This window comes from Erpetoichthys calabaricus, chromosome 10 (genome assembly GCF_900747795.2).
Source record: "Erpetoichthys calabaricus chromosome 10, fErpCal1.3, whole genome shotgun sequence".
Lineage (NCBI taxonomy): Eukaryota > Metazoa > Chordata > Cladistia > Polypteriformes > Polypteridae > Erpetoichthys > Erpetoichthys calabaricus.
This window is the reverse complement of record NC_041403.2, coordinates 97,657,194-97,678,886: the sequence shown is the minus strand read 5'-3', so window position 1 is coordinate 97,678,886 and position 21,693 is coordinate 97,657,194. Positions and strand designations below refer to the sequence as shown.

The window sequence follows — 21,693 nt, the reverse complement described above, 5'->3', positions numbered from 1 at the left end:
AACAATAAGTACTGATCTACTCTAATGCCTCCCACTAGTGCAATAGTTTTACTGTAACAAGTTTCATAATTAGAAGACAATTCTTGCTATTAATGATAAATGTTACATTATTTAATTATACTTGAATGTGCAAAGTATGTTCCATTAACAACACCAATTGCCTACTAATTAAGAAAATGCCTGGAATGAAAACTTGTAGCCATTGAAGTCTTCTAGTTTGAGACCCCTATCTACTAAATTTATTTATAAAAATAGATGCAGAAAATAATTATCTCAGAAATGATGTAGCTTTTGTGGGTCCAGATTGTACAGTAAACTGGATTTGATGAATGTCTGGAAAGCATTAACCTTCACAACAAAATCTAGTGAACTAACTTTGTAATAATGTTACCAGCCTGATCCTCATAAACCTGAAGCTTAGTAGATAAATCAGACTGTTACCCTGTCAATAGATCTCTTACAGAAAAAGACAGTTTACACATTTGGCTTTAAAAAATATGTAGAAAATTATTTTAAAAAAGTGATGGTTTTGATTTCAAGCCTAAGTGAGCATCATATTTATGAGTTAGCATTTGTGAAGTATTGCAGTAATCTAATACAGAAAGCAACAAGTTCAACACTGAAGTTAACGTTTACGTGACATGTTCCTCTTGCTAAACACTTTACATAAATTTGTGTAGTGTGCAGAAATGTTTTAATGTGATGTTGGTTTGTTGTGTAATTCACATTATACTGTAGGGATGAATCATAGGAACTCCAAAAAGCTGCAACAATCCAAATGATATCTTCAGTAACATCAGCCAAACTGTTTACATTTGTCCAGAGTTTTCTTTATGACTGTATTTCAAATTTGATTTAAGTCTGCGTTATATAAAACACCTATTGCCTTTGTTGGTTGATATTAATTGTTTAATTATCAATATACTTCTCATCATACACACCCTCTTTTAGCACAGTTTCTCACATGCACACAAATACCCGTTAACCATATGCTATTTTTGTATGGTGGTTGCAATTTAAAACATTTGGCAAACCATTTAGTCAGGGGTCAGCATTGTGACCACTCTTACTGTATCAAGTATAAAGTCATTCTCATGTAATATGTGGAAATCAGTTAGAGAAGACACAGTGTAATAACAACTAATAATGGCCACCAGAATACATATGAATGAGTGGTAGTACTGTTCAGTACCACATAAATACTTTCATTATGTGCATTTATTTTAAATCCTAAACCATGAATATCAGGCTTTTAATTTAAACTGAAATAGTCCCACTGACAAGGGTTTTAAGCACATTACTTAAACATGGAACAACATTGTGGCTTAACACCCAAAATATCAAGTTATCCGTTGCGGTCCATCTAGCTTTACATATCAGACTAGAGTGAAGGATAAGAGAAAAATCATATAAAATGCAATAAATAAATAAGATGTCTATAGGAATGTGGCAATTTATAGCTTAAAATTGCACTGAATTTAACATCTCCTATGGTTTTAATCTGAATATTTAGCATAATTTTGGAAATCAGTTATTTGGTAATGACATAAAATAATGGCCAAATGATTTTAATTATTTTGATTTAAAAACAAATAGTAAATTGCTGATTATAAATAAAATGATAAACAGTATTACTAAAATGCACATCTGCATTTTATAAATAAAAATACCATAAAACCTCAGCAATATTTACATATGCTGGGGTCAAACACTTGCAAAAATACACAAAAAAAGTTACAAATAAGTAAGGTATCCATCAAGTTCCGGAAATGCTAGATACAGTAAGTTAGTCTCCGAGGTTTTCTGACTAATTGATTGATTAATTTATTACAGTTTTTATTCTGCTCCATTATGCAAGTCAAAACAGATTTTATGTTTGCTTCTTCATTTGGATATGGTTGCTATTAAAGCCCTAAAATACGTGATTCTCAGACAGTGATTTGACAGCCAGTGTCTCTCTCTCTAAGAAGTGAAAGAGTGACTATCCAAAGGTTTCTGTGAAGTTATCAATTAAATCCTTGCAGCAAGGAAGCAAAAGGATCTGTACCTTTCATTAGAAGCAAAACTCACTGAACTGCTTAAATGTATACCAGTTAATGTTAGTACATCAAGAGTAATGGGCAGAATACATTTTCTCTGCATTTCCGGAGCATGAGATTACCGTACAGACAATCACTGGCTTTCTTTCAGTCACAGGATTAAGTAATCCTGAAGAATGTTTTTGTCCTCAACAAGATCTATAAACTACAGGTTTGGCACCTAGAAGCCCTCCACCTTAGTTTGTACTACAGATGAAAGAAGGCTCAGAGGAGGTTATAAAATACAGCACAAGCCTTTATTTGAATTACTTTATTGGAAAATGTGTAATTCACTTAGTGGGAGCGCAGATCATACTGTTAGCAGAAGTCAATAAAAAGACTCAAAAAAATCCAGTTGTTTAAACCACTGACTTTGATAAGTATGATAAAGTAGTTAGGAGTATACTGAACTCTGACTTTTTTATTATATTGATGTGGTGGGTAATATAAAATTTAAAAAGCTGGATTCCAGTACATGCCACGACTGGTGCCCATTTGGGTGGCTTTAAACTGATGTTTTATGTGCACAAGGACACAAATGCCTCAGGTGTTTCTCCTACCCTGGTGCTTAAACACCATTTAAATCCTGTACTCTAGAATTTACTGTAAAAACAGTATAATATTTTTAAAACCCTATTTGGCGTTGGTGTCTCCCACTTTACACAAATAATGAATATTTTATTTTTTTGTATTTTGACAGAAATTATAAGTATCTTTTTTCACAAGGACAGTCTTCTCACAAAGCTGGTTCACACAGTGTATTATTGCAGTCTCCTTCCCTCTTCCTATTATACATTTGGCAACATGAAATCAGTAGTAGTAGTCTTCATAGTAAATGGCCTCGTAAAAGTGAAAAAAGAAGAAAATAAATGTCATTTGACGATGACCCTGTACCTTCCAGTTATGTCTGTAGAACAGACATAGTGAGTTAAAAAGGGCTTAACAAAAATAATCCAAAACATCTGGATTTGCTTTCAGTGGTTGTGCAGTTGAACTGAATTGGCCTATGATTCTGAAGATGAGCGTGAGGTGCTCTGAATCAGTGATTTGTATATCATAGAGTTCAGGAACCTGGGATAAGAGTCTCTGTGCATTAGGGTGTAGATTTGAAGCTGCGCATCCTCAAATGCGTGAGGCGTTGGATCCTGCATTTTCCTGTTAATTACTTCACGTACCCTGGAGTCAAGACTAACCTATAAAGCAAAGAAGAAAATGGATTATTCAATACATATACAGTATATATTTGTACAGTTCTTCAGAAAACTCCTGATGATCTGCAGTTCCTGAAACCTATCTTAGTTTATTTTTAAAGAGCAGTCCTACATTAAACCAACACTCAATATTAAAACGTCTGTCTCAAACTGAAAACCAAATAAGTAAAACAATTATTTTATAAAAGGCTTGTTCAATGCAGACAGATCAAAAGCAGTTTTGTTTGGGGCATCATACTGATGCAATTAACACTTACAGCCATAGTTTTACTTTGGCAAAATAAGCACATGAATAATTTCTTTTTTGGCAAAATGTGAAACTTGGTTTTGGCTGTGGGTGAAAGCCTGAGAATTGGCAAGCTAAAGTCCACTATTAAAATATATTTATATGTATTATTTTTACAGTGCAATGTCTAAGTAGGAGAGGTATGACACAGTAGGTCACAAGGCTTTCTGATTCTTTTCTTCTCTGCCTAACGCACAGAGGTAATACACCTGCGTTTGGGGCTACCTAGAAATAATGATTTGTAAGCCTACATTGGTAGTATTGCAACTTTATGTTCACTTCACTTATTGTATCCAGTGAGGAGAAAAGATGAAACACCAGCATATTAATGTACACATTTCACTGTATCTTCTAACTTGGAACTTCACTAGTTCATTATCACTTGAAAATAGTATTTTATGTACTTAGTTGATATGGTTTTGCAACTGCAATAGGAACCTTATATTGTAATGTATATCTGAGGGTCCATTCAGTTCAGTAAGCCATGACATTTTAAAAAGTCTATGAAGAGTTCCTGTTTCATGACTTCCTAAATTCTCTCCTTCCTTTTAATTCCACCAGTGTCCCAGAGTACATGATTTACTATTTAACTGAAAGAGTGCTCCTGAAGCAACTTTATCTATGCCTTTGGAAACCTCAATTAGATCTCTAGGTAGGTTTATTGGATCCATACTAAAGAGTTTAGCTTTCTTCATTTGTCAGAGTAGAACCAGGGATGAACTGAATTACTTTTAACTCTTTGGCTCCAACGATCATTTTTGTAGAGTGATGACCAGAGCTTCCTGAGTAATCCAGATGGCACCTTGCTAGTGGATTATGTCTGTACACTGCATGGAGGAGGAGACTACTGTATTAACATAGAGAGTTAAATCTTCTTCACAGCTACCTGTAGGTCAGTGTTACTCAACTTGTGTTTATAATTAAAATTCCTTACATTATTTTACACTTGTCTGCAACTAAACTGCATTTCCTCAGGTTCATCAGTGGTTAGAGTTTTGTTTCTCCTTTATTTTCCTTGTTGTTCATACCTTTTCTGTGTTGTTTTTTATTGGATAGATTTCATCCTTTTGGCAACCTGTAAGGTTATATGTGATCATTATTTCTATACACCTCCCAGTGATCTCCAGCACACACAAGTGCTGGTTTATTTAGTTCCTGGCGGTATTTAAACCTTTCAAGACTTCTACTTATGTGGAACATACAATTGTTTTTCTACCTTTTATTCTGTTTCAGAGCATTTGTTAGTGTGATGTTGTTGCTTTGGACTTCAACCTGTCATGTCTTTATTGTCCTTTTCTCATAGAAGTGAGTTAAATGAAGCAATTTCATTTAGAAGCCAGTCCTTACTATTAATGAAATGCGTTATTGTTCACTACAATGGAAATTTCTACTACAGTTACAGAAAATCAACAATAATTTTGCAAAATGAATTGAAATATTATATTTTAACTAAACAGCTTTAGTTTCTTCCTTTGTGAAAATATATTCAATATGTTGTGTATATTGCACATAGATCCATTGTTTGCGAACATTGCAAGGCAAAAAAAATATGTTTGCAAAACATTAATAGTAAATGTTACAGTACATTTCTACATTCTGTTTTGTAATTTGTTGCTTTTAGTAATCACAGTCAACCCTTGATATACCACCGGCCTGACATGCAAACAACTTGATTTACGTCCAAAATTTTTATTTTGATTTACGACCAACATCTTGCGTTACGATCTGAATGCGGTCACGTGTATCCGCTTGCGTGATTGTAAACAAACAGCCGAGAGCGTTAGTAAGCGTCAGTCAGAGCCCAGATACATGTGTTTGTGGACGTAATTTTGGTCAGTGCAGTGATTTATCTATATACAGGTAAAATTCCGTTACAACGAATATCTTTACAACGAAATTTTCATTACAGCGAAGTGTTTTTATGGTCCCGACAGCTTCCCCATATGATGCGAGTCTATAGAAATCTCGTTACTACAAAGTACATTCAGCACATACTTTTATTACAATGAAGTGCCCTAAAGACCTTGAAATGCTTGAATGAATCATCCACAGAGCAGTTAATTCTGTACCGCAGCTCAGTTGTGCACAACAACCCCCCAAACAGAAACACTGTAAATTTTTTTTCTTTCTTCTGACTTTCCTCGTAGTTTTTTTTTTTTTTGCCTTTTTTTATTTCCTGCGGATTTCAGTGATACCTTTTACTTATTGCTCGTCAACATATGAAAAACATCCATTGGAATTTAACTCATTGTCACCCTCCTAAAGAAACGGCAGACACAAAAAAAAATAACAGTTCATATTAGAAAAAAAAACTTTACATTTTTTGCAGCTCTTGATTGCAGCAAAAGGAAAAAAAGACGTTGCCAGTGAATTCGGAATTTCGCTATCGCTATCAACACTGTCAACTTTCTTGAAAGACCGAGCAAAAAAAGAAAAATCTTGGGTTGAAAAACGTATATGAACTGCTGCATTTGAAGACGTCGAAAAAGCAGTTTTTATGTGGTTCAGTGATGCGCGTTCAAGAAACATTCTTATTAATGTGGCACTCATTCAAGGTAAATGTCAGGTTTGTAAACTCTCTTGGGACCTCCCACAACTAGACGACACGCCGAAGAGCGTCCCGAAGTCCAAACTCTGCGTCTATGGAAGACTGTTTATCTGTTGCTGGGGCAACAGCCAGCTCAAAGCTGTGCTGAGTCTCTCAGCTAAAGCAAACAGAAAAGATATCGATGGGTGATATGCAAGGAACATTTAAATGCAGGTAACAGGTAACTTGATTACTGATCTGCTGTGTCTGTGTATAGCAGAATGGCAGATCACGCTACAATAAATAAGTGTGCCGTTCCTGTTTCAAGCTGAATAAAGCTGGTTTTGCTAAAGTACTGAGACTCAACCTGGGGAGCAAGACAGGGACTTATAGCGCGACCCCAATCTTTTATGATTTGCTTCTGTGTCGCTTCACTGCAGCGCAATGAGTCTGTTGTTACCCTGCCCAGCAACGGACAAACGAGCTTCCACAGACGCGGCAATCGCGCTTCAGGACGCACTTCAGCGTGTCGTTCCCATTGAGTGGGGATTGGGGGGAGGGGGTCTCAAAAGAGTTCAGAAACCTCACAATATGAAGAAAAAAAAAGGATGATTCAGCTTCTGATTATAACTGTGCTGCCCACAACATGCTTCCACATTTGAATAAAGTTCCAGTTGAATTCCTCCCACCCAAGTGCACGGCAGAGCTTCAGCTATTGGATTTGGGCATCATTCGCACCTTGGAAGTGTATTATCGCAAGGAAATGCTGAGAAAAATTCTCGTCAGAATAACTTTTAGGCAGGAGGAGATTAAAATTAATGCAAAAGAAGCTATTGAAATGATTGCAAACACCTGAGTGCAAGTTAAAGAAAGCCTTTAAAAAATCTTCCGTTTCATTCTCCTCCTCCTCCCTTCCTGCAGCCCAAAGATGTCAAATTAAATGGTGAGTACAGTATGAAATTGTTGTTTCTGGTAGGCTAGGCACTTTTTGTAACTTTTTGGTTAGTATATTAGAAAAATTATTGGTGTTTTGGTAAATTATGCACATTATACAACCCTTTTTTATTATGAAAAGGTTAAGTAAGTGTTGCAGTGGGAGGTTCGGAACGCATTATGGGTATTTCCATTATTTCTTATGGGAAAAATAGTCTTGACTTACAACCAACTTGAGTTACAACCAGCCCTCGCGAACGAATTGAGTTTGTAAGTCAAGGGTCCACTGTAATTATTTAAAAAACATGTTGATAAATGTAAAAATATATATTTTCATTATGTATGGTAGGAATTGTATATATTCAGAAAAAATAATTTCCATTTGTTCAGTTCTGAACCTGCTTTTGTCATTCTTGATGCGTTACTGAATATTATCTCATTCATCTTTTGCCTTAGTTATTAACAGTTGAGGAAGTGAAACAAGAATTGTGAATTTCCCCTTGGGATTAATAAAGTATCTATCTATCTATCTATCTATCTATCTATCTATCTATCTATCTATCTATCTATCTATCTATCTATCTATCTATCTATCTATCTATCTATCTATCTATCTATCTATCTATCTATCTATCTATCTATCTATCTAAGACACATTCTGAACTATGCTGGAATCAACCATGTTGGGTAAATAACTGGATTCTCTAAAATTAACATTGGTGTGATATAGTAGTCCTTGGTACACTTTAAATTTATTTCTAACACATAAAATGCATTTATTTAGAATCTCACACATTCAAAAAAGGATCAAATTGAGTGTGGAAAGAGTAGTATCTGTCTCACTTGTTACATTGTACTGTGTCTATCTGATGTAAAAGGGTTAGTTGCTTTGGTCAAATCCAAAGGATGTCAGTTTTCTACTGTTAAACACACAAAAATGCTAACTGACTAAATGAAACAAAGTACGCTTCTGAAAAAAATTCTGTTATTTTTCACCACAAAATCATGATTTTTTTAAATAAAATTCTCTTAATATGACTTTTTGTAGTTCATAAATTTAGATTCACAAACCATAAAGTATTAAATCTGTGTAAATTATGTAAGAGCTCTTATTAGAAATTTTGGATAATGCATTTATCTAACTACACTTTATCAGAAAATTAAAGTTTTACTATGTGTAGCAAAGGATAATTTTCTAACAGGATATGTTAGACAAGGAGCTAATAAAACATTTAGACTAAATATCTAACTCAAGGTCTCCTGGTCTTGGTCCTGTTGATGTCCAGTATTTGCTGATTTATTGTTTTACCAATGACAGGATAAGTTGCTTTAAAATTATGTCTAAACTTACTGTTTCTGTTTTTCTAATTTATTTATCTGGCTCAGTAATGCCCTGGACTGTTTGTTTCACTCTAAACTGAATTAAACAAATGCTTGTGATCGATATGTACATAGAAAGTTACATATTTTCTTACTTTTAAGATTTAAATGTTGTAATGTTATCAGATGCTGAATCCTGTCCAAATACCATTGAACACAAGGGAGGAATAACACCTGAACAAGAAGGCAGCCCATCGCAGGACATGCTCATATGAAATATCAAAATGAAGCTGGCAGTACATGTGTGCTTTTGGAACATACGAGGAACTCATGCACAGAGAGATCAAACGTGTAAACTGCACACAGTCAATGTCTTATTAAAAACACTAATCAGTACATGGTACAAATATTTGCAAAGGAACAAAATTTCAATTTAGGATTTATTGTTTAGTGAAATTATAGAATTTGTCAGAGGACTGAATAGTTTTGCAAGGCACTGTATGCATATTGTATATATTATTACTCAGGATAAAATTAATATTCATGTGATGTCTATGAGTGATACTGGATGGTATTTCTAATGGCAATACCTCTTTAGGTGAAAGTATAGATATATAGTCCTCATAGATCATTCTTGCTTTCTCTTCAATAACAGATTTGCTAATTTCTTTTTTGAGGTCTTCACATGCCAACCAAAACAGCATATTTTCCTCACTGTACTCAGTTCTTAAGAATTCCCTGAAGACATTTCTTCCAGCAGGATTCTTCATTAACTTGTCAAAAGATTGTGCCCATAGCCGCACTTCCTCTGTTGTTGGTTTGGTGCTGAAAAAGGAGATACACGCAGTTAGAAGCTATCTTTAATATATGTACACACCAATAACATCCCAACAACATGCATATTTTGCATTTAGGGTAAGATTCTCTGGTTTCACTTGTTTTTTTTGGTTTTTTTTAACACAATCAATCCATGACTAGCTTTGAAGTGCAATAGTAAGACAATGTCTGTGTTGAGAAGAGGGAAAACATTCTTCCCAGCACTATCCCTCCTGTTATCTTGATTACCCTCTTATCCTGCCCTTCTGAGTACAGGCATAGCTTTAGCTATAGCAGTTATTCTTCTGATAAACAATTAAGTCTTTCAGTTTGAAAACAAATTAGTAACAAAGTTCTATACATTTGCAGGCATTTGTAAGTAACCGGAACAGTTTCCAGACTAATCAGCATTATTTTACTTTGCTTTTCTTGCAATTTTTAGGTAGGTGTTTTTTTTTTTTTTTAATCAGTGAAGTTTTTTGGCCAGCCCCCTTACCAATGTTTATCTACATTCCTTGCCTTTTTGCTGTTTTCCAATCAGAATTTTTCTAACTTTCATTTATCATCTATCTGTTTCTTCCAGGAATCCACTGCAAAAGTTTGAATTTTTATTGATCTGTAGTACTAGGGTACTATCGATCTGTGAAAGCCCAATTGTAGGAAAGTTGGGGATTTGCAAATTGGGGAGGAGATACAGCTATGAATTGTGTTACATAATGATGGCTACAACAGAGCTAGTTTATAGGTACAAACACCATCTCTAAGATGGCTAATTTCTCTGACTAGTTTACCATTCAGAATCTCACAAAAGCCTGTCTTCAGATAGCATCAAATGCATGGCAGGAACCAATTCCAGATGGGTTGCCAGTGTAATAAAGAACACTCACATTTACTGATACTGGACCAATTTAGAACTACTAATTATGAAACTCCTTATCAGGTTATAAGGAATGCTGTGGTGCCCAGAGAAACAATAATATAGCTACAAAGTGAATGTGCACACAATTGTGGCTGGGCTGGAATTTGAAACCAGGACTCCAGAGCAATTACACAGCAGTGCTTAACACTGCACTATCACTTATTACCCACTCATCCACTGGAAAAATCACTAGTTATTCATGACTCAGCTGATGTCTTACGAGTCTTCTGACATCTGTAAACAGATCCTATAGTAAAGCATGCTTTGTGTCTATGCTCAGTAATGGACACCACAAAAAAATAAACTAAAATTGAAACACTTTCGCTCAAGCATTCTGGTTCCAAAGCAGATATCATGAGGGCAGCTATCCCTGTAATATCTTCATATGCTGATTCAATGCTGTGCCTTACAGATCTTATAGACTTGATTCTGACACCCCATTTTAGATGTCCTGGACATCAATGTTTTGTGCCCAATCTTTTTATATTGACTGAACATCTTAATCTATTTGTACTGATGATCTTAATTTGAGAACAAATGCCATTTATGATGTTTTTATGGGTTGTGAATAAACCAAAGCACCGTAAATGCAGCGGAAAATCCATTAGCATCAGTGGCAGGTGAAATTGGCCTGGAAAAAGATGGCTGTGTACAAAATGTGTAGCAGATGTACAAAAATACACATTTGGAAAAATTTTTGCTCTTTGTAGTTAGATCATTTTAATAAAGCCCTTCATATTTTTGAGCTGAAAATATGCCATTTAAAAATGTTTGTATGGTTTGTGAGTAAACAAACTACCCTAAATGATGAGTAAAATGTGCTAATATATATGCTAATATATATGGTGGGTCAAAATTGACCAGAAGGCCTTGGTAGTATTAAAAACTGTACAGAAAATAATCACTTGGAAACATTTTGCTTTTTGTAAAGTTCAGTCCCTTTACTAAAAGCCCTGGCATTCCCTAGCTGAAAAAAAATACTTTTAGGATGTATTTATATGAACAAAAAACTACCGTAAATGTAGGGGAAAATCTATTAAAGTCAGTGGTGGGTCAATATTAACCAGAAGAATACAGCAGTGTTCAAAATGTATTGCAGATGTACAAAAAATGCAATATTTGGAAAATGCTTTTCTCTTTGTAAAGTTAAGTCATTTTACTAAAACCCTTCATATTTCTGAGCTGAAAACATGCAATTTAGGGTGTTTTAGGGGTCATGAACAAACAAGCAATTGTAAATGGAGAGTAAAGTCAGTGGTGGGTCAAAACTGACCAAAAAGGCATGTTAAGGTAAACATTTTTAGAAGCTATACAATCACTGGACAACTATTTTTTTTATTTTACTGGTTGTTAATTTGAGGGGATCTAGGGAAAGGTTTCCTGAGGAAATGTTTTCAAACACAAAAATGGGTCAAATTTGACTCAAACATCCATCCATCCATCCATTTTCCAACCCGCTGAATCCGAACACAGGGTCACGGGGGTCTGCTGGAGCCAATCCCAGCCAACACGGGGCACAAGGCAGGAACCAATCCCGGGCAGGGTGCCAACCCACTGCAGGACACACACAAACACACCCACACACCAAGCACACACTAGGGCCAGTTTAGTATCGCCAATCCACCTAACCTGCATGTCTTTGGACTGTGGGAGGAAACCGGAGCACCCGGAGGAAACCCACGCAGACACGGGGAGAACATGCAAACTCCACGCAGGGAGGACCCGGGAAGCGAACCAGGGTCCCCAGGTCACCCAACTGCGAGGCAGCAGCGCTACCCACTGCGCCACCGTGCCGCCCTGACTCAAACATGCTGTACTTTAAGACAGACTATATTTAGCCAATATTTTAACACCATTCACATAATCTCCAGCAATGTAAACCATCATTTTAGTGACATTGTACATTCCAAAATCTACTTTATGCCACAAGTGTCATTGTATTCTGTGTCTAATTTCCTTTTTTATGTCTTTTTTGTTTAAACATCATCTATATGTTTATTGTATTTATTTATGTAATGTGTATAATTTTTCATCGTTGTGTAGTTAAGTTTCTGTGTGTTTATTTGTTCTTTATGGGTGGTTCCCCAAGAGGTAGGATCACCAGTCTGTCTCCATGTTAAACTGCTCCCAAGCCTTGTAAAGGCTGTAGAGACCCACTGGTCTCATGCGGTTCATTGCTATTTATTCTTGGTGGTGGCGAGTTCTCTTTGTGTTTATTGAAATACTAGTCATTAAGCCGGTTACAATAACGGGCACTAGAACAGTACTGCATAAACATTAGTAGGAACAGTCTATATTAAATAGCAAGAGACCTTGACCTCATTCTTTTTGTTAGCCGTATTTTTCTTTGCCTTTCAGCCTTTCTTTTGCTAATGTTTACTTGCTGAGCTGACCGTTCTTCATGGGCTGCCGCCGTGTATTATGTTTCTTTAATTTTCTGTGACAGTAATTCTGTCTTGTACGTCTGCTGGCTTGTGCGTCCGTAATATACCTTTAATTTTCTCTGGCGGTAATACAGGCGTGCACGTCGATAATATGCCTTTAATTTTCTCTGACAGTAATACTGACTTGTATGTGGCTGTAATATGCGTCACTGTATTGTGTACCTTTAATTTCCTCTCGCAGTAATACTGGTTTGTATTTCCGTAAAGCACCTGTAACTTTCTCTGACAGTAATATCGCGCATTGCACCGTGCCCCGCGCATGCGCACTTCACTAGAAGACACACACATACGGACACTTGGACGCACACAGGGATTTTATTAAAGAGGATTCCTCAATATACTTCCTAAAATGCATTTTCATCAACAAAAAGGAAAATAATGTTACTAACATTTTTCATTTTTCAAAAAAATTAGAGGAAGACTGGGTTCACTGACTTCAAGGTTTAGGGTTTTTATTAAGTTACTAGTCATTAAGCCCATTACAATAACAGGCACTAGAACAGTAGTGCATAAACATTAGTAGGAACAGTCTATATTAAATGGCAAGGGGCCTTGACCTCATTCTTTTTGTTGGTCGTATTTTTCTTTGTCTTTCAGCCTTTCTTTTGTTGATATTTACTTGCTGAGCTGACCGTTCTTCGTGGGCTGCAGCCATGTATTGTGTGTCTTTAATTTTCTGTGACAGTAATACTGTCTTGTACGTCTGCTGGCTTGTACGTCCGTAATATACCTTTAATTTTCTCTGGCTGTAATACAGGCGTGCGCGTCGGTAATATGCCTTTAATTTTCTCTGACAGTAATACTGGCTTGTATGTGGCTGTAATATGCGTCACTGTATTGTGTACCTTTAATTTCCTCTCGCAGTAATACTGGTTTGTATTTCCGTAAAACGCCTGTAACTTTCTCTGACAGTAATATTGCGCATTGCACCGTGCCCCACGCATGCGCACTTCACCAGAAGACACACACACACACATGGACACCTGGATGCACACAGGGATTTTATTAAAGAGGATTATTGTTTATTTGATTCTCTGGATTTCTGACCTCTGCTCTGTTTTTGACCTCTCCTAGTCTGGAATGTGTATTGGGACTTTCTTTGTTATCGGATTGCCTTCAGGCATATCCATTTTTGCCTTCATGTGCTTCTGTCAGCATTTTGGAGTTATAGAGATTTTGTGAATAAATCTTTTCTTTTTATAAAGATAGCCAAATGTAGCAATAAGCAACCTATGTGCTTCTGTCTCACAATATTCCAGAATGCGATGATGAGTACACATGGAATTAAGACAGTCAAATATTAAACCCACATTTGGCTTCAGTAATACTGAATATCTTGTGAGAGTCAATTTTGATTTATTGCTTGGTCAGTTCCTTACATTATGGCTTGTCAATGGCCATTCTGCTTCATGGGAATTGATGAACTTGCTTCAAACAATGTCTGCTGCATTTGCTGGAATAACGTGCAAGTGATTACATGAGTACCTCTGGCTTCCACCAGGCTATATGTAGATCTGTGATCAGTAAACATGTATTTTCAACAAGATTATATCACTTATTATATGTTTTTGTTTTCACAGAGCAAAATAAATTAGAACTTGCTAAACAGATATAGTAACCTTGAGACAAGCAGGGGGGTGATTAATCTGATGAACTATCTTAAAAGGGTGGACCAGAAATCATAGAAACACCTTGGCAGTCACCTAAAATTCTCAGAAAACATTTTTTTTAATTATTTTTGCTCAGATTCTTTAATTTTTTTTAAATTTAAGAACTGACAGTATTATTATCATTTGTTGACCTAAAATAGAAATGCACTTGATATGCCTTTTAGTGATGTGCAATGAACAAACAAATTAGTTCTTTTGTACTTATCTTCGTCGTATTGGTAAAATTACAGTAAAGAATTAATCCTTTTGAGGCATGCGCAGTGCATGCTGTTTTATATTGCATTCTGTGACAGTCCAGAGCTACCATCTTAACTTCACTTAAACGGCTGCTGTCTTTGGGAAATAGCCTATCAGTAAACTGTTTCACCAAAACGGTCATGACGACAACCACCCAATGACTGACACAAGCACCTTCCATTGACGGATTGACTGACATGAGTGACTATGACTGTCTCAGTACTCTGACAGCATGAATGAACCAGTGTGCCAATACTGATCTGGAAAACCATTGCTAGTTTGTTCACGAAATGCAGACAAGAGATTTGCAGTGCAAGCACACTGACTAGTTCACCAAAAGAATCAGTTTATGTACTGAACGGAGGAATTAACTGCAGACAAATGTCACGCAGTACATGGAATCTCAGTTCAGTTCACTGATGATACATGTATGGGAGATTGCATCAGAAAGGATGGGATATAAAGGAAAGAAATTGTGGGAGACTGCAGAGGTTGATACAATGAAGGATCGAGACGGACATCTAGGAAGCTGCAAGTATTTTTTTAGTTTGTGGAAGATTCACTTATTGTCCTTGCTATATATTGAATAAAGTAAAACAACATCTATCCATCCATCCATTTTCCAACCCGCTGATTCCGAACACAGGGACACAGGGGTCTGCTGGAGCCAATCCCAGCCAACACAGGGCACAAGGCAGGAACCAATCCTGGGCAGGGTGCCAACCCACAAACACACCCACATACCAAGCACACACTAGGGCCAATTTAGAATCGCCAATCCACCTAACCTGCATGTCTTTGGACTGTAGGAGGAAACCGGAGCGCCCAGAGGAAACCCACGCAGACACGGGGAGAACATGCAAACTCCACACAGAGAGGACCCGGAAAGCGAACCCAGGTCCCCAGGTCTCCCAACTGTGAGGCAGCAGCGCTACCCACTGCGCCACTGTGCCGCCAGTAAAACAACACTTGTTGTTAATCCCTTCTGCATCATCGCAAAAGATACAAATGGCTCGGCCATCTACTGGAAATTGCTAATATTTTTATGGAGTTACATTTATAAACATACAATTATAATATGTATAACAAAACTTTGTTAACCTATGTTTTAAAAGCAGCATACGCTAACAGCATATTACAGGCACATAGAAGTTTCTCTCATCATACCCAGCCTGTCACATTCTATTTATGTGGGTTATAGACTAGCCTAATCCAAAACTGAAATAAATTTTATTTACTGGTAGTCATAAAAGATGTAAGCACTCACTTGTTGTGTTCATTTCGATATCTAGGCTATAAAAATGTTTGCTTATTTGATTGTTATTATGTTTGATGTATTTATTTTGTTGCTTGCTTTTTATGTTGTTTATATTGTTTGGTGGTTAAAGTGGTTACACTGTTATGATACTATTCTAGATTATACACTATAATATAGTTTGTTGTTGTTTTTGAAATGAATGATTCAGTGAATCAAAGGTTCAAATCATTTTGGTGAACTGATCAAAATGAACTGAATCATGAAAAACAATCATTTTGCGCATAACTAATGTCTTCAACAGATGTCAATACAGCGACATGCTGCAGTGGAATTATGTATCTGGATAGCAAATCTGAAACTAAAGACATTGTGTGCAAAATGAGTGAAAGCAATAAATCAAGCTGAACTTCAAAGAAACAAACTGTGGAAAATGTATCCAGAAAAAGTTTAAAATAAAGTTAACCTGTGCATGATCTTAAGATCCTAAGATGTTGAATCCTAATAAAGTTTAATTATTCTAAGCTATTTTGTATTTTTATTGTATATGATTTCACATACTGTACTATCAAAACCTTCATGGCAAATAAAATGTTTTTACCTTACTTGCAAATGTGGCAATAGCCATTTTTTAACATACCTAAACATATTATTCAAGCCTCACAAATGTAAATAGTAAATTTTAATAATAGATGTCATTTTAGGGAATAAATATTTTTCCTATAGATTACACTAATCCGGTTCAGTCAAAATAAAAGTTTCCTAATGACATGCATTTTTTAATAAGCTTCTATTAATTATTTAATTATTGTTTTTAGAAGTATGTAAAAACCCTTAAAAAGCATGGCCTCCACATACAGCACACTGTGCCAAGCTTAACTGAAACAACAGAAATGTTCCAAGTGACTTGTTTCAGTTGCCAGAGGTTATTAATAGCACAGGATATTCTCTCAGTTATTCCTGAGGTAAAGTCATCTGCTTGTAGTCAATAGAATGCAATCTTGTGTACTGTTTGAAAATTGGAACAAGATCCTGGAATAGTTTAAATCATATGGCTGCAATTTTCTTTCCATGCATTTTTATGCCAATTTTTGTTTCATAGCCCATTCCTAGGTAACTCCCATGTCCAAAAATGTAGAAAGCTAAATTTGTAATTCCCTCAGCTTTACTTCTCTTAAGGTTGGATTTTTGGTTCCAGTTGATGTTTTTTTATATTGTGCTTGAAAGTCTGCCTCACAGTGTCTAACACAAATGACCTGGAGAACTGCCAATTGTACGCATTCAAGGAAGCACAACTAGATGCAGTGCTAATCTGTAGTAAGGCACACTAGTACACACAGCCACATGCATGTAAAAAGGGCCCATTCTGATAGTTTTTACCATGAAAGACACTAGATAAAACATTTCTCAAACGAATTTCAATAAACAACAACCTCTGTGTGTGTGTGTGTGTGTGTGTGTGTGTGTGTGTGTGTGCGTGTGCGTGTGTGTGTGTGTGTGTGTGTGTATGGAGCAGTCCGCTCTGCTCATGCTCAACACATGCTATAAAAGACCTGTGTGCAGCAAATGCTGATGCGCTGCAACGACATCTGCTAATGACACATAAGAAGAGGCACAATGTAAAAATGAAACAAATGATGCAGCTCAATAACGTGCAAGTGAAACACTACAGCAATGGAGGGCGCAAGGCTTAAAGTTTTCACTAAAAACATTGTCTATCTGGAGGTATTTTCTCGATTCAAAGATTAATAAGACTCATATGCCAATGATAAGGCTAAGGTATGATATGGTCAGTGTCTTCTTACGAAAGCAAGTGGGTCAGCAAACACAAGGTGGGTCCATGTCCTCTGCACTGGGTAATTCTTAAGAGTTAGCAGACACCTCTCCAAGTTCATGAATATAATAAAACAGCTAGGGCGTCTTCGGGTTGTTTTTTGACCCAAAAACCACATGCAGCTACAGCAATTATAATAAAGATCACAAAATCCAGCATCAAGTATCCTCTACCCACTAAAGGAAACTGTAGGAGAGACATCAATTGAATTTCTGATCAATATACATCTTTTCATGAAAGACAAGCAGACATACTACTGCTATTATTATATTTAAACTTTCTTTCTGTAGGCTACTGTATGTACTGTAGTAATCATGGAAGAATTCTACATAGTGATGCACTGGGATACTCACTAATGAGAAAGGAAGACTTAAACCTTAGCAGAACAAATTATGAAAATAATTTGAAGAATGTGTCCGCAGTTTGCTATCCAATTCAGGCTTTTGGTATGCACTGGGTGTAAGCTGAAACCACACAATCGGAGCCACTATACAGGGAAGAATCAGAGGCCTGGGGAGACTATGCAAATTCTGCAGAGATAATAATAATAATAATAAATTTTATTTATATTGCACTTTATATTTTAGCAATCCCAGAGATAGTGACCTGGGGCCTCATGTATAAATGGAGCGTACACACAGAAATGTTGCGTAAGAACGTTTCCATGTTCAAATCATGATGTATAAAACCTACACTTGGCCTAACACTTGGCCTAAAGCCACGCACTTTTCCATGGTACCTCATACCCTGCCGTACGCAAGTTCTCCGCTGGGTTTTGCAGACTGGCGGCACCCAGCGTCAAAGCAGTGCTACTGTTCCTGTGTGGTTACCCTTTCTTAGATCCACATCCACGACGGCGGCTTTATCAAATACACTGAATTTAACCGCATATCGTTTATAAATTTAATGCATCTGATTGTAATTAACCTGTAACAATATAATGGTCCACAGAATGGTCAAACTATTCTAAATACCATAACTGCTTTAGCGTTGTTACTCTCACTGCACCTTCTTCTTCTTCTGTCAGCTGCTCCCGTTAGGGGTTGCCACAGCAGATCATTCCATATTACTCTCACTGCACCACTCGGAGTATTTGTATCACTGTATCTGAGTGTGAATCACAGATCTACAGCGATTGGAAAGAGTATTATCGGTATACAGCATCAAGCACTCGCTGCCTAAGCCATTCGCTATTTGAACTGCTCTCATCCGAGAAACGCTTCAGAGTCTTTCCTGTACTGACCTCACGGTTCATAAACAGTTTTATCCCAAGAACTATACACGCACTCAATCAGTCCATCAGGTGCTCCTTGTAGAACTGTTTGTACTTGCAAGTTACCATGAGGTAATTGAACTTATGATACAGTTATAATATTGCACAACCTGAGACACTTTATAAAGCGCGTATTTACATATGATGACGGTATCATTTTTAAGATGAAATGCAGCAAAATATGTTGATTATATTATACAGATAAAACTTTAACTACACGGTGCCGCAGCGCTAGCGAGCTTGAGCTTTGTTCATGGATTGTTCCTGCCCCGTGCTGTATTCATGCTGTGGCTGGTGCGACACTGGAAGGATAGATGAATAGAATAATTAAACATTACGAAGATATTTCGATGTTCCTTAAAAGTTTTGAACAATCAGCGTTTTAAACTTACAGATGGCTTAACGTCTATTACAGAGCTGATTGTGTGGCGATTGGGTATTTGGAGAAAGAAAAGTAAGGACAGGAATTGGGGGATAGTACGTTTGAAAAAGACAGTACTGTACTTCTGTAATAAAGCATTTCATTGAAGGTCGCGCATGGCGCAGCAAGCATCTTGCTGTAAGACATGAACAATCACTGCGCCACCGTGTTCCCATGTTTAATAATATGCTTTAACTTGTATCATCATGAAAATGATATCACGTATGCTTCTCAGTATTTTAATTATTCAGAGAGCTGTAATATTACGAACGTAATGGATTCTGTGTCCTGTCGGAGGGAGAGCACATAGTGATTCAGGCACATAGAGCACATATAAGATCAAATACACAACAAAGCATTCTATGTGCTACTTTAGTTACGATGGGATTTGAGAAACTAGTAAATTAAACGATTTTAAGATGAAGTTTATGATGTTCTACTTTAATGACAAAATAAACTACGTGATTAAAGTGGAAATTTCGAGATTAAAGTTGACATTTCGTGCTTTTTTCAAACTGTGTGCCTTTTTTTTTCACTGTACCCTAATAAGCTTTCATATGACACTCAGACGGTGGGCTACGACTCGCCTTTTCACAGCGACTTTGATATGTGACAACTTCTTTTTCATTTTGGGCACTGTGCGACTTTGTGAACTTGAGCTTTCGAGTTTCTCCGACACGCTATGTCACTTGATCAACTTCCTTTTGTTGCTTATATAACTGTTTAAACCAACAAATAGTACGTTTTTCTTTGCCTCCATTTGGTATTCACTGAAATTCTTCTATTTTTCCTCGTACTTTTGCTATTGCCTTTTCACAGAACGCTGGGTTTAAGGGCTATTTATATTGATTTGCATATTCAAAGAGAAGAAATTCTGGGAGAAGTTGGGGCAGGACAGCAAGCGCGTGCACATGCGTTTATTTCCATGCTGAGCGGGATTTATGTAGAGGAAGAACGCGGAAGCTGGTGAACGTATAGATTCCTGCTTCTGGATTTTTCTGTGTGTAAGCACATTTCGGCTTTTGTGCTTATGTCATGTTATAGTGCGAATTCTACGCACGGCGGCGTTATGCATGAGGCCCCTGGTCAAACATTGAATCCAGGACTTTGGAACTGTGAGGCAATGCCAACCTATTTTCAGAACTTAAAAAACTGAAATGTTTCTGGTTTGTTTTTGAATTGTAATTTACAATTACAACAAAACCCATAATGACCAGACCAATATTGGGTCAAAATACAAATAATAATAATTCTTGATAAGGAAAAAGTTAAAGATTGCTTGAGAGAGAAATCTTTTTATATTAATAAGTAACAGTTATAAAATGACTTTATTCCTTATATAAAATACCAGAATTAATTTTTTTACATTCTAATTAGATCAGGTTTAAGAACATGAAAGAAGCAGAGCCAAGACAGGATTGAGCACAAAGAACAAAGCAAACCTGCAGGGGAAACAAGTTGCCCATCACAGGCCATAATGTAAAATATATTTAATAAATCTTTAGATTATTTTGAGGTCAAGCAAACCAGTAATTCATTTCTAGCAGTATACATATAACAGACTCTGGTTCAGTTATTTAAACACAATATTGAGTGTTCATTCTATCAATAATAATGACTTTTTAAGTATTTGCTTAGAGATCTTTTCCATTCACTATGGTTCATTTTTGTCTATTTTGTTAATGCAGAGCTTGTGAGGTATGTCATTCTCCTGTTCAAGGTTGCCAAATCTTATTACTAAAATACCCATCGCAATCAATCAAAGCTGGTTGAGAAAAACACAACCACATTTAACTGAGAATTTTAAGGATGGCATAATGGTAGTGGAAGGGTATTATGCACTAATTCAGCTTTGTTGTGTTTTGAAAGATGGGAGTAAATGCTGAAAAAGGGAAATTGCATAAATAAATATGTCAAAATAAGTGAAAAGGAAACATCTCTGCTTTTCCCCATTCTGAGTCTCTGCTTACATCACTTTCAGCCAATGACATAGCAGTGCAGCCTTGCAACATCTTTCCTGTGATCTAAAGAACATCTTGTGTCTATGTCCCAGACCAGCCACTGTCTTTTTAAAGCTGTTATTTTCTCCCTTTTTTCCTGTGGTTTTTCTTTAGATACAGTACTCCATTTTCTTCAAAGATATAGGTGAGAAGCTGACTATTAACACTGAACTGAGCGAGAGTGAGTAAGATTGACTATAGAACAGAGTGTGTCCAATGCTGTAGTAGCGCACTGAGATTTGTCCTAACTTGTGCCTAATGCTTCCATGATACACTCAAGCTCCACATGACTCTGTAAAGGACTTAGTGTCCTCAATAAAAAATAGATAGATGGATGTATTATTGATTAAATGACAAAGAATATGTCTTTTATAAACAGTGGGTGAAGACTTTTAAGTGTGTTTTGACTTTAGATTTTCAACTTAACATAACTATGTTTTCATTTAAATATCATAAAAGTAAATTGATG

General features: G+C 36.4%; 1 protein-coding gene across 5 annotated transcripts in view; it reads right to left on the bottom strand.

Moving 5' to 3' along the window:
* Window positions 1–1,581: 1,581 nt before the first annotated feature.
* rgs19 (regulator of G protein signaling 19) overlaps window positions 1,582–21,693 on the bottom strand; it is a 146,869-nt gene continuing 126,757 nt past the window's right edge. For all 5 annotated transcript variants that reach the window (XM_051933303.1, XM_028811659.2, XM_028811660.2 and 2 more), the window contains 2 exons: window positions 8,946–9,180; window positions 1,582–3,271 (listed from right to left, as the gene is read on the bottom strand). In XM_051933303.1, coding sequence (XP_051789263.1) covers window positions 3,083–3,271; window positions 8,946–9,180 — 424 coding nt within the window. In that variant the 3' untranslated portion in view covers window positions 1,582–3,082. The remainder of the gene's footprint in view (window positions 3,272–8,945; window positions 9,181–21,693) is intronic.